The sequence below is a fragment of the Bos javanicus genome, chromosome 23 (assembly GCF_032452875.1).
Source record: "Bos javanicus breed banteng chromosome 23, ARS-OSU_banteng_1.0, whole genome shotgun sequence".
Lineage (NCBI taxonomy): Eukaryota > Metazoa > Chordata > Mammalia > Artiodactyla > Bovidae > Bos > Bos javanicus.
In genome coordinates, this window is record NC_083890.1 from 7,115,543 (window position 1) to 7,129,112 (window position 13,570).

At 42.8% G+C, this 13,570-nt stretch overlaps 1 protein-coding gene across 1 annotated transcript in view; it reads left to right on the forward strand.

The window, feature by feature from the left end:
* LOC133236062 (DLA class II histocompatibility antigen, DR-1 beta chain-like) overlaps window positions 1-13,315 on the forward strand; it is a 28,220-nt gene extending 14,905 nt beyond the window's left edge. Inside the window, exons 3-5 of the mRNA XM_061397843.1 lie at window positions 8,194-8,475; window positions 9,202-9,304; window positions 10,646-13,315. Of these exons, the coding sequence (XP_061253827.1) occupies window positions 8,194-8,475; window positions 9,202-9,304; window positions 10,646-10,673 (413 nt within the window). The 3' untranslated portion in view covers window positions 10,674-13,315. The remainder of the gene's footprint in view (window positions 1-8,193; window positions 8,476-9,201; window positions 9,305-10,645) is intronic.
* Window positions 13,316-13,570: the final 255 nt, after the last annotated feature.

Sequence of the window (13,570 nt, forward strand, 5' to 3'; positions counted from 1 at the left end):
AGAGAGAGACGGAGCTAGACTGAGTCCAGTGAGTGAGTAAGATTGGGGAGGACAGTGCAGGCTACGAGGGTCCCCGTGTGAGAGCCTGCTGTCAGAAAGCTAGTGTGCGATTTTGTCAGTATGCGGTGGGCGGAGAGAGGGTATGTGGTGGGGAGTGGACCGAGGTCTGAGACGGGGAGAGAGGGGCGAGGTGGGAAGACAGATGTGGGGGACGGGGGTCTGGGCCTCCTGCCGTCCAGGGAGGGCTGGGGCGGGGGTGGAGGGGAAGGCTGGCTGAAGTGGGGGCAGAGACTCGGGAAGGGGCCTCGAGGTGTCCGTGGTTTGGGGGAGGTTTGAGGGAGCTGAGGAATGTAAAGGACTGTGAGACTGTGAGAAGAGCTCCATCTGCTCTGGGCACACCCCTCACTGCTGAACCCTCCGCAGTAAGTGTGCTGGCGTCTGTGTGCAGGAGTGTTGCGTTGAGAATAAATTAGTGGGGGCACTAATTTCTAGGGGTGCAGTGGAGAGGAACCTCCCACACCCCTCTGACCTTTCTGAAGCTGCTTTTAGTTCTAAATTTCCGACTACTTTTTTGCTTTCTTGGTATGTACATGTTTACATATTTGAAATGATTGTGAAGCCAACTTTCGGATATAATTTTGTTATTTAATATTAACATACTAATATTACCATGTTTATAATGCTAATAGTACTTAGGGAGTTACATATTAACCCTTTGTATGGTTGTAAACAATTTATCTGGCACTCCCCATTGTAAATTTTATTTTCCATATTGCCATTTAGTTGGAAATTTATATCTTATTGTTTTTAACTTATATTTCTTTTATTTCTAAAGTTCTCTTTTATCACTTTTTTTTTTTTTTTTGCCAGTTGTAACGACTACTCCAAACACTATCTATTAATCTGTTATTGCTGAGGTCCATGTGTTTTTCTCAGTAATTTTATGGCTTCTCTATGCAGTAAGATTATTAATATTTTGAGTCAACATTTTCTCCAGTTTGCAGTTTCTATTAGATTCTGTTTAATATTTTCCATGTTAAGAGTTTAACAGTTTTTATTTACTGAAATAGAAACAGCAAAATTGTGACTAATGGTTTACCGTCGATCTTAAATCTACTATTTTGTGGTTCTGTACAAATGCATCCCCCACTTCTCCTTTCTTTTAAAATAATTGTATTTACCTAGGGCCTGATAGTGTTAGAGAAGGAAATGGCAACCCACTCCAGTACTCTTGCCTGGAAAATTCCATGGACTGAGGAGCCTGGTACACTACAGTCCACAGGGTCGCAAAGAGTCGGACACGACTGAGCAGCTTCACTTTCACTTTGATAGTGTTAGAGGTTGTTTCAGATATTGAGTCCCAGGCCATACTCTGATCACAAATGTCAGTTTAGGAGAGAGAATTCTAAAATGATAACAATTCCAAACATTGTTGTCTTCAGTCACTCTGCTGCTGCTGCTGCTGCTGCTAAGTCACTTCAGTCGTGTCCGACTCTGTGCGACCCCATAGACGGTGGCCCATCAGACTCCCCGGTCCCTGGGATTCTCCAGGCAAGAACACTGGAGTGGGTTGCCATTTCCTTCTCCAATGCATGAAAGGGAAAAGTGAAAGTGAAGTCGCTCAGTTGTGTCCGACTCTTTGCGACCCCATGGTCTGCAGCCTACCAGGCTCCTCCATCTATGGGATTTTCCAGGCAAGAGTACTGGAGTGGGGTGCCATTGCCTTCTCCATTCAGTCACTCAGTCATGTCCAACTCTTTGTGACCCTCTGGACTGCTGCACACCAGGCTTCTCTGTCCTTCACCATCTCCCAGAGTTTGCTCAAACTCATGTCCATTGAGTCAATGATGCTGTCCAACCATCTCATCCTCTGTCACCTCCTTCTCCTGGCTTCAGTCTTTCCCAGCATCAACGTCTTTTCCAACAAGCCAACTGTTCACATCAGGTGGCCAAAGTATTGGAGCATCAGCTTCGGCATCAGTCCTTCCAATGAGAATTCAGGGTTGATTTCTTTTAGGATGGACTGGTTTGATCTCCTTGCTCTCCAAGGAGTCTCAAGAGTCTTTTTTAGCACCACAGTTTGGAGCTGTTTCTCTGCTCTTCCTCAGTAGCATACTGGACACCTTCTGACCTGGGGGGCTCATCTTTCAGTGTCATTCTTTCTGCCTTTTCATACTGTTCATGGGGTTCTCAAGGCAAGAATGCTGAACTGGTTTGCCATTCCCTTCTCCAGTGGACCATGTTTTGTCAGAACTCCACCATGGCCCATCTGTCTTGGGTGGCCTTGCACGGCATGGCTGACAGTTTCATTGGCTTACACAGGCTGAAATCCATGTGATCATTTTGGTTAGTTTTCTGAGTTTATAGTTTTCATTCTGTCTGAGCTCTGATGCATGGTGATAAGAGGCTTGTGCAAGCTCCCTGATGGAAGAGACTGGCTGTGGGGAAAACTGGGTCTTGCTCTGATGGGTAGGGTCATGCTCAGTAAGTCTTTAATCCAGTTTTCTGCTAATGGCTGGGGCTGTGCTCGCTCCCTGAGGCAGCCCAGTCCTGGACTCTGCAGTCTCTGAGCTAGGGCTATTGGCTCCAAGGATAGGGCTAATGGACATAAGCCTCCTCCAAGTGGACATAAGCCACACACCACTCCTCCCGGGACTGCTGCTGCCAGAGCCCCTGCCCCCGTGGGAGGCCACTGCTGACCTGTGCCTCTGCAGGAGACCCTCAAACACTCACGGGCAGGGCTGGCTCAGTGTCTTGTGGGGTCACTGCTCCTTTCCCTGGGTCCTGGTGTGGACAAGTTTTGTTTGTACCCTCCAAGAGCCTCTGATTGAGCCCGTCCTACCATCTCGTTGTGGCTTCTCCTTTCTCCTTGGACACGGGGTATCTTTTCTTTGGTGGGTTCCAACATCCTGCTGTCAGTAGCCTTGTTCAGCCGCTAGTTGCGATTTTGGTGTTCTCGCAGGAAAAGATGAGCTCACGCCCTTCTACTCTGCCATTTGTATAATGTCAGACAGCTGTAATCAGGTCAGACTACTATAATAAACTACCATGAACTGTTTTATGTTAAAAATGACATAAGTGTATTTCTCACAGCTTTAGAGAAGAATAAGTCGAAAATCAAGGCACAGGCGGATTCAGTGTCTGGTGAGATCCCACTGTGACTTTTTTTGAAAAAAGGGAGACAAGGGGAGAGATTCATCAGCTGAGTATAAAGCTATAACAACTTTTAAAATGATGAACTCTCCGTGTTGCTTTTCCTGTGCAGGACTCATGTTTTCCTTGAGACGCCCCTCGTGGAGAATGACCTCTGTGGTCCGTCTCTGCTGCTCAGGGGAAGAACAGGTTCCATGCAGCTCTACATCTCTACCAACCCCACTGCTGCTCTCTCATTTATCCTGAAGCTTTGAATCATATTCTCTTTCATAGTAAAAAGAAAAATTCAATGAGTAACTAACATATATTGAGCACTAAGTTCCAGCCTTTTTTTGGCCACTCCACACAACCTGTGGGACTTTAGTTCCTCGATCAGGGGTTGAACCAGCCCCTTGGCAGGGAGAGTGCAGAGTCCTAACCACTGGACCACCAGGGAATTCCTCCAGCCGTTTCTTAACATAGCTTAGGTCTATCCAGTCTTTTTGTTTTTAAATATGATGGTCAATATTTTTTATTTAAGTATAGTTGATTTACAATGTTGTGTTAATCTCTGCTGTACAGCAAAGTGATTCAGTTACAAACATTCTTCTTTTAATACTCTTTTCCATTATGCTTTATCATAGGATACTGAATCTAGTTCTCTGTGCTATACAGTGGGACCGTGTTGTTTATCTGTTCTGTATATAATAACTTTCATCTACCAACCCCAGACTCCCGCTCCATCCCTCCCCCAAGCACATCCCCCTTGGCAACTACAGGTCTGTTCTCTGCGTCCATGTGTCTGTTTTGTAAATAAGTTCATTGTGTCGTATTTTAGATTCCACATATAAGTGACAGCATGTGGTATCTGTCCTTCTCTTTCTGACTGACTTGACTTAGTATGATCATCTCTAGGGGCATCTGTGTTGTTGTAAATGGCATTATTTTGCTCTTTTTATGGCTGAGTAGTAGTCCATCTTGGAGAAGGCAATGGCACCCCACTCCAGTACTCTTGCCTGGAAAATCCCGTGGACAGAGGAGCCTGGTAGGCTGCAGTCCATGGGGTCGCTACGAGTCAGACACAACTGAGCGACTTCACTTTCACTTTTCACTTTCATGCATTGGAGAAGGAAATGGCAACCCACTCCAGTGTTCTTGCCTGGAGAATCCCAGGGATGGGGGAGCCTGGTGGGCTGCCATCTATGGGGTCGCACAGAGTTGGACATGACTGAGGTGACTTAGCAGCAGTAGTCCATCTTTTTTTTTAATATAAATTTATTTATTTTAATTGGATGCTAATTACTTTACAATATTGTATTGGTTTTGCCATACATTGACTTGAATCCGCCATGGGTGTACATGTGTTCCCCATCCTGAACCCCCCTCCCATCTCCTTCCCCATCCCATCCATCTGGGTCATCCCAGTGTTCCAGCCCCAAGCATCCTGTATCATGCATTGAACCTGGACTGGTGATTCATTTCACATATGATAATATACATGTTTCAATGCCATTCTCCCAAATCATCCCACCCTCGCCCTCTCCCATGGAGTCCAAAAGACTGTTCTATACATCTGTGTCTCTCTTGCTATCTTGCATACAAGGTTATCATTACCATCTTTCTAAATTCCATATATATGCATTCGTATACTGTATTGGTGTTTTTCTTTCTGGCTTACTTCACTCTGTATAATGGGCTCCAGTTTCATCCACCTCATTAGAACTGATTCAAATGTATTCTTTTTAATGGCTGAGTAATACTCCATTGTGTATATGTACCACAGCTTTCTTATCCATTCGTCTGCTGATGGACATCTAGGTTGTTTCCATGTCCTGGCTATTATAAACAGCGCTGCGATGAACATTGGGGTACACGTGTCTCTTTCAATTCTGGTTTCCTCAGTGTGTATGCCCAGCAGTGGGATTGCTGGGTCATATGGCAGTTTTATTTCCAGTTTTTTAAGGAATCTCCACACTGTTCTCCACAGTGGCTGTACTAGTTTGCATTCCCACCAACAGTGTAAGAGGGTTCCCTTTTCTCCACACCCTCTCCAACATTTATTGCTTGTAGACTTTGGATAGCAGCCATTCTGACTGGCGTGAAATGGTACCTCATTGTGGTTTTGATTTGCATTTCTCTGATAACGAGTGATGTTGAGCATCTCTTCATGTGTTTTTTAGCCATCTGTATGTCTTCTTTGGAGAAATGTCTGTTTACTTCTTTGGCCCATTTTTTGATTGGGTCATTTATTTTTCTGGAATTGAGCTGTAGGAGTTGCTTGTATATTTTTGAGATTAATTCTTTGTCCATTGCTTCATTTGCTATTATTTTCTCCCATTTTGAAGGCTATCTTTTCACCTTGCTTATAGTTTCCTTTGTTGTGCAGAAGCTTTTAATTTTAATTAGGTCCCATTTGTTTATTTTTGCTTTTATTTCCAATATTCTGGGAGGTGGGTCATAGAGGATCCTGCTGTGATTTATGTCAGAGAGTGTTTTGCCTATGTTCTCCTCTAGGAGTTTTATAGTTTCTGGTCATACGTTTAGATCTTTAATCCATTTTGAGTTTATTTTTGTGTATGGTGTTAGAAAGTGTTCTAGTTTCATTCTTTTACAAGTGGTTGACCAGTTTCCCCAGCACCACTTGTTAAAGAGATTGCCTTTTCTCCATTGTATATTCTTGCCTCCTTTGTCAAAGATAAGGTGTCCATAAGTGTGTGGATTTATCTCTGGGCTTTCTATTTTGTTCCATTAAACTATATTTCTGTCTTTGGGCCAGTACCACACTGTCTTGATGACTGTGGCTTTGTAATAGAGCCTGAAGTCAGGCAGGTTGATTCCTCCAGTTCCATTCTTCTTTCTCAAGATTGCTTTGGCTATTTCAGGTTTTTTGTATTTCCATACAAATTGTGAAATTATTTGTTCTAGCTCTGTGAAAAATACCATTGGTAGCTTGATAGGGATTGCATTGAATCTATAGATTGCTTTGGGTAGTATACTCATTTTCACTATATTGATTCTTCTGATCCGTGAACACGGTATGTTTCTCCATCTATTAGTGTCCTCTTTGATTTCTTTTGCCAGTGTTTTATAGTTTTCTATATATAAGATCAGATCAGTCAATCAGTCGTGTCCAACTCTTTGCAACTCCATGAATCGCAGCACACCAGGCCTCCCTGTCCATCACCAACTCCCGGAGTTCACTCAGACTCATGTCCATCGAGTCAGTGATGCCATCCAGCCATCTCATCCTCTGTCGTCCCCTTCTCCTCCTGCCCCCAATCCCTCCCAGCATCAGGGCCTTTTCCAATGAATCAACTGTTCGCATGAGGTGGCCAAAGTACTGGAGTTTCAGCTTTAGCATCATTCCTTCCAAAGAACACCTAGGGCTGATCTCCTTCAGAATGGACTGGTTGGATCTCCTTGCAGTCCAAGGGACTCTCAAGAGTCTTCTCCAACACCACAGTTCAGAAGCATCAATTCTTTGGCGCTCAGCTTTCTTTATAGTCCAACTCTCACATCCATACATGACCACTGGAACAACCGTAGCCTTGACTAGACGAACCTTTGTTGGCAAAGTAATGGCTCTGCTTTTGAATATGCTGTCTAGGTTGGTCATAACTTTTCTTCCAAAGAGTAAGCATCTTTTAATTTCATGGCTGCAATCACCATCTGTAGTGATTTTGGAGCCCAGAAAAATTAAGTCTGATGCTGTTTCCACTGTTTCCCCATCTATTTCCCATGAAGTGGTGGGACCAGATGCCATGATCTTTGTTTTCTGAATGTTGAGCTTTAAGCCAACTTTTTCACTCTCCTCTTTCACTTTCATCAAGAGGCTTTTGAGTTCCTCTTCACTTTCTGCCATAAGGGTGGTGTCATCTGCATATCTGAGGTTATTGATATTTCTCCCGGCAGTCTTAATTCCAGCTTGTGCTTCTTCCAGCCCAGCGTTTCTCATGATGTACTCTGCATATAAGTTAAATAAACAGGGTGACAATATACAGTCTTGATGAACTCCATTTCCTATTTGGAACGAGTCTGTTGTTCCATGTCCAGTTCTAACTGTTGCTTCCTGACCTCCATACAAATTTCTCAAGAGGCAGATCAGGTGGTCTGGTATTCCCATCTCTTTCAGAATTTTCCACAGTTTATTATGATCCCCACAGTCAAAGGCTTTGGCATAGTCAATAAGGCAGAAATCGATGTTTTCCTGGAACTCTCTTGCTTTTTCAATGATCCAGCAGATGTTGACAATTTGATTTGTGGTTCCTCTGCCTTTTCTAAAACCAGCTTGAACATCAGGAAGTTCATGGTTCACATATTGCTGAAGCCTGGCTTGGAGAATTTTGAGCATTACTTTACTAGCGTGTGAGATGAGTGCAATTGTGCGGTAGTTTGAGCATTCTTTGGCATTGCCTTTCTTTGGGATTGGAATGAAAACTGACCTTCTCCAGTCCTGTGGCCACTGCTGAGTTTTCCAAATTTGCTGGCATGTTGAGTGCAGCACTTTCACAGCATCATCTTTCAGGATTTGAAATAGCTCAACTGGAATTCCATCACCTCCACTAGCTTTGTTTGTAGTGATGCTTTCTAAGGCCCACTTGACTTCACATTCCAGGATAGCCCATCTTATATATGACTCATCTAACTCAAAGAGGTAAGTTTGTTTAATTATCCTCCTTAGAGATAAGAAAGTTGAAGCACAAAGTAATTTAAAAGCTCTTCCAGAATTAACCAGATAGAAGCAGAGCCTGGATTTGAACCCAGGGAGCCTAGTTACAGAAATCACACTTTTAATAAATATAACCTGTGTCCTGCAAAAAGTGTAAATACTGCAGTTCAACAATAAGTAACTCCTTCAAGTTATGAAAAGAAACCCCACAATTTTCCTCAACATCTCTCAACTCTAATGGGGGTTGGAAGTTTTAGGATTAAATTCAAGCAAGATTCATGGCACCATGTCCTCTGAAGCCACATGGGAAGCCTGGCCTGTCCGAGGCTGCAGTCTGGTCAGGAGACTTAGTCTGTCTCCCACACTAACCCCCGCTGCCTTTTCTCTCCTAGTTCAGCCTACCGTGACTGTGTATCCTGTAAAGAGTCGGCCCCTATGGCACCACAACCTCCTGGTCTGCTCTGTGAATGGTTTCTACCCAGGCCTCATTGAGGTCAGGTGGTTACGGAACGGCCAGGAAGAGGAGGCCGGGGTGGTCTCCACAGGCCTGATACCTAATGGAGACTGGACCTTCCAGATTATGGTGATGCTTGAAATAGTTCCTCAGGGTGGAGAGGTCTATGCCTGCCACGTGGAGCACCCCAGCCGGACGAGCCCTGTCACAGTGGAATGGAGTGAGGAGCTCTCTGATCTCATAAGTTTCTCAGCCACCACGGAGGGGGCCCGCTTACCCCCGAGTGTCAGGATTCTCCTCTCCCCACACAAGTGTCCATGGGCTCCATGTTCTCTTCTCCTTCAGCTCAGGTTGTTGGGGTTGCCCTGTGACATCCTGTGATGGAGATCCTCCAAGAGTTTGCAGATATCCCATGATGGTTTCTGTAAATACCTGGGCCCCCTTGGGAGCCAGTTCTGCCCAACAAGCAGAGAAGATGACATCTCTCTTTGAGCCTCCTGTGACCTCCCAGGTCATGGTCACTCTTCAGTCCTGGGCACCAGTCCCCTGTGTCAAGTTGGGCTTGTGCTTCAGACACTCTTACCCTGAGTTGTTCACTGTGATCTGAGAAGGGGCACACACACTCCAAGGACCAAGTTCAGTCCCAGCTCTGCCTTTTATTAGCTCTGTCAGCCAAGACAGACTTGCCCACCTCATCCAGTCCCAGGCACACATCCATCAGATGTTGAAGATGTGTGGCCTTCTATCAGGGCTGGGATACTTAAATGAGTCACTGCCCAAACCTTGTAGCAACTCAGCTTGAATTTTCATCTCTTTTCTAGGAATGGCCAATTATTTCAGTTTTTTCAGAGCATGCTTCTCCACCCTACCCCCCCCCCCCACCAATTTCAATTAGAGAAGTTGGATTTGGGATAAAAATCACTCAGAAACTGGCTTCTTTTCTCAGGGGCACAGGACGAATCTTCACAAGAAAAGATGCTGAGTGGAATCGGGGCCTGTGTTCTGGGTCTGCTCTTCCTTGGGATGGGGCTGCTCTTCTACATCAGGAGGTAAGGGACCTGTTGGCAGCTGAGATGGCCCGCAGATTGTTTGGAGGAAGAAATATGGCTTTACTCAATTAAGTTCTCTGAATACAACCTTTGCCTAGTTGGTCTCAACTTTCCTAGAAATCCAGAAAGTACCTATGGGTGAAATATAAGAGGTGATGGCCTGTAGAGATAAGAGAAGGGTTAGCATGCATGGAGATCTCAGATGGAAATCCTGGAGCAAATGCAAGAAGAGACACTAAGACTGATGAAATGGTGCTGGATTTGTGTGATGGAAGCTTCCTAGGTCATATGCGTTCCAGGGTCTGCTCCCCTCTCCACCCTGGTATTCGGTGATGCAAGAAATCTCAGGGGGTGGTCAGGGGCTGAGACAACTGTATCCTGGGAATGTGCCTCCTCCCTCTCCTTTCCTAGGAGACACTGGGCTTCAGCCAAGGTCATGCCTGTTCATCCTCTTTTAGAGAGAGATTTGATCTCCTAGGAACAGTGGCGGTGATGACAAGTGAGGCGACAGACAAAATGAGAAGGACTGAGATCTGATTAGGCAGTTTGCAGTAAAGCTTTGCACAATTAATAAGAGAACAGACTTGTGTTTGCCAAGGGGAAGGGGGTAGAGATGAGAGAGATGGGGAGTCTGGGATTGGCAGATGTAAACTATTATATACAGGATGGATAAACACCAAGGTCCTACTGTACAGCACAGGAAACTCTATATCCTCAGATAAACCGTAATGGAAAAGAACATTTTTTAAATGTATGTATGTGGGGTTTTCCCTGGTGCTCCAGTGGTTAAGAAGCTACCTCCCAATGCAGGGGACACAGGTTCAATCCAGGGTTGGGGAACTAAGATGCCACATGCCACAGGGCTAATAAGCCTGTATGCCACAGCTACTGTGTCAATGTACCCTAGAGCCTGTGCTCTACAACAGGAGAAACCACCACAGTGAGAAGCCTACCAGCCACAACTAGAGAAAGCCCGTGCCCAGCAACGAAGATCCAGTGCAACCATAAATAAATGAAAAGTAAAATTTAAATGTATATATGTGTATAACTGGGTCACTTTGCTTTACAGCAGAAATGAAAACAGCACGGTAAATCAACTATATTTCAATAAAATTAACAAAGACTACCAGGCCAGCAGCCACCAAAGGGACATCTCTTCAATTAAAACTCTAAAAATAATAAAATAAGAGGCCCATGGCCTGAGGTAGCTGTGGTTCAGGGAAGCATAAGACTGATTTCCGCCTTCTTACTGCAGAGCTCTCAGGGGAGGCCCCCAGGAAGAGGGGAAGAAGCAACGTGAAGCAGTGGTATGGAAACAGCCCCCTTCTCTGTCCCCTGCAGGTCTCCTGAGCTGGAGCAGAGACCATGACACTCGGACGAGAACCTTCTGTCCCAGCTTTTTCGCAGCTTGAAAAGATTTCCTACTTCAGACTGTGGGCCTCTTATTTTATTACTTTTAGAGCTTTTAATCGGAGAGATGCCCCTCTGGTGGCTGCTGGCCTGGCAGTCTTTATTTGTTAATTTTATTGAAATATGGTTGATTTGAAGTGTTGTTTTCATTTCTGCTGTACAGCGTTCATTCCTCAAAACAAGAGTACTTTCTCAGGATCTAATTTGCTCTGGGTTGAATGACCCTGCAGAAAAAGTGCTGGGTGGCTTCTTCGGCCCCTGCTCTGCACCCAGAAGTCTCCAACATTGATCCCAGTACCTTATCTTCATTCTTTCCTGGTCCTCTTTGTTCTCTGCCCCTGCTGCCTCCATCCGTCCACATTTCTTTATATGTATTTTTTAAAATACAAGAGAGTGGAATCTTCATACAGGTTAGACAAGGCATGGTGTGTATTCATGATAGCATTAAGTGGGAAGTCAGTTTCAACTGCTCATTGATCTCATTCCTCTAATTAAGTTCCTTTAAGGTTAGAGAGGAACAGAAATGGGCAAAAGGGGAAGGAGCCAAAGAGCTGCTTTCCAAAAGCAACAAAATTGAGTAAGGTGATACATAGAAGCAGAAAATTGAAACTCTGTAATCAGAACAGAGTTTTTAACATTTTCTTATAGCATAAAGATTAAAGAGGAGAAAGGCAGAAAAATAACTATAGCTACTTCAACTTGGGAATAAACACAACACAAAAGGTGCTCTTTTGAGACAAAAAATACAAAAAGGGAAGGAAAAAAGTACAGAAGCCGAATAGGTAAATGAAGATAAAATGCTATCAGCAGGAAAAAAGACTATTTTGTCTACGATATGTTTTATATGAACTTCATGGAGGCCACAAAACATAAATCTAGAGCAGAGATATAAAACATTAAAAAAAAAAGGGAACTGAAGAAGACATACTGTAAAGCCACCAAGTTAAAATGGCAGATAGAAACACAAGGAAAAAGGAAGCAATTGAGATCAGAAAACAAAAGATAAAATAACGGTACTGTGTCCTCATCTATCAATAATCACCCTAAATGAAAATAAGTTGAATCAGCCAATCAAAACACACCACTGGTAACCACTTCTCTGTTCATTGTATCTAAGCATTTATTTTTGTTTGATATGTTTTATTTATTTCATTTTGCTTGTTTTTGCATTCCACATATTATGAGTAAAATCATACAATATATATCTTTCTCTATCTGACTTATTTTACTTGGCGTCATACCCTCAAGGTCCATCCATGTGGTTGCAAATGGCAAGACTTCACCTTTTATACGGCTGACAGCACTCCATTGTATAAATATATATATATACACCACATACCACGTCTTGTTTTAATCCATTCATCTGTGGGTGGGCACTTAGGTTGTTTCCATATTTTGCTATTGCAAATATCACTGTGATAAACACGTGGATGCATATATCTTTCTGAGTTAGTGTTTGCATAGTCTTTGGAGGAGGGTGAGATGGGTAAAGGGCATCAACTGTATGAAAGTGAATGGAAACTAAATTGCTGGCATGCTCTAGTGTACACAGAAGTAGAAATATAAGGTTTTAATGTAAAACTTATATAGTGCTATAAATTAATGTTCATTTCAGTTCAGTTGCTCAGTCATGTCCAATTCTTTGTGACCCCATGGACTGCAGCACACCAGGCTTCCCTGTCCATCAGCAACTCCCGGAGCTTACTCAAACTCATGTCCATAGAGTCGGTGATGCCATCCAACCATCCCATCCTCTGTTATCCCCCTCTCCTCCTAAATTAATGTTACCTCAATAAAAACTAAATTTAAAACAAGAAAAAAAATCTATAATTTACTAAAACATTAAATTGTACATGTAGAAAGAATGAAATTGTGATAAGCTAATTACACCTCAGAAGATTTGTTAGAATAATCTTTTTTTTTTTTAAGAAAAAGAGTCTACATAAGCAAGACAGAAGACCTAGAAGACATAAATAAAAATATGTCTTTGAATAAAAATTAAAAATATATTTGCATGGATAAAATAAGTTTTAAAGAAATAAAGCCCAGGAAAACTTTGTAACACATAAGGCTGACAATTGGATTAACTTTCTTATCATCTAAAATTGCCAACAAATCTATAAATAAATAAAAATAAACAACAGAAAATTGGTCAAAGATCTAGACTATTTACAGATGATAATATATCAAAGGCCATTTTTTATAATCTTGAATGGCAAATAACCCAATAGCCTGCCTACCAGAGACATTTGTGATTGTTCTGTTACTTGAATAGTCCAGCGGTTTTGTTTTTGTTTTTCAATGTTTACAATTATCCAGTTTTAGAAAAGAGAGACTTTAATGCCTGGTTACTTGTTTTATGCTGTAATCTAGTTTATTTTATGTAAAATGTATATTGAATGCTTTCCTTTTTTATACCTGCCTTAAATAATTTGGCAATCAGAATTAAAAAGGTTTTTTTATATATTAAAAAAAGATATTCACTGAAACAGACCAATAATCAAAAACATGTAAATTCAGATAGCGATATGATGAAATATTTCTCCCCCAAATTGGCAAATGTTGTAGTCTGGTTTTGTAAATAAAGGATTTAGAAGATTCTGTGAGAATGGATTCTCTCATATATTATTAGTAACATCATGAACTTGGTTATATCTATGGCTCAGATGGTAAAGAATATGCCTGCAATGCAGGAGTCCTGGGTTCAATCTCTGGATCAGGAAGATACCCTGGAGAAGGGAATGGCAACCGACTCTAGAAATCTTGCCTGGAAAATTCCATGGACAGAGGGATTTGGCAGCCTACAGTCCCTGGGATCGCAAAAAGTCAGACACAGCTGAGCAGTTAACACAGTCA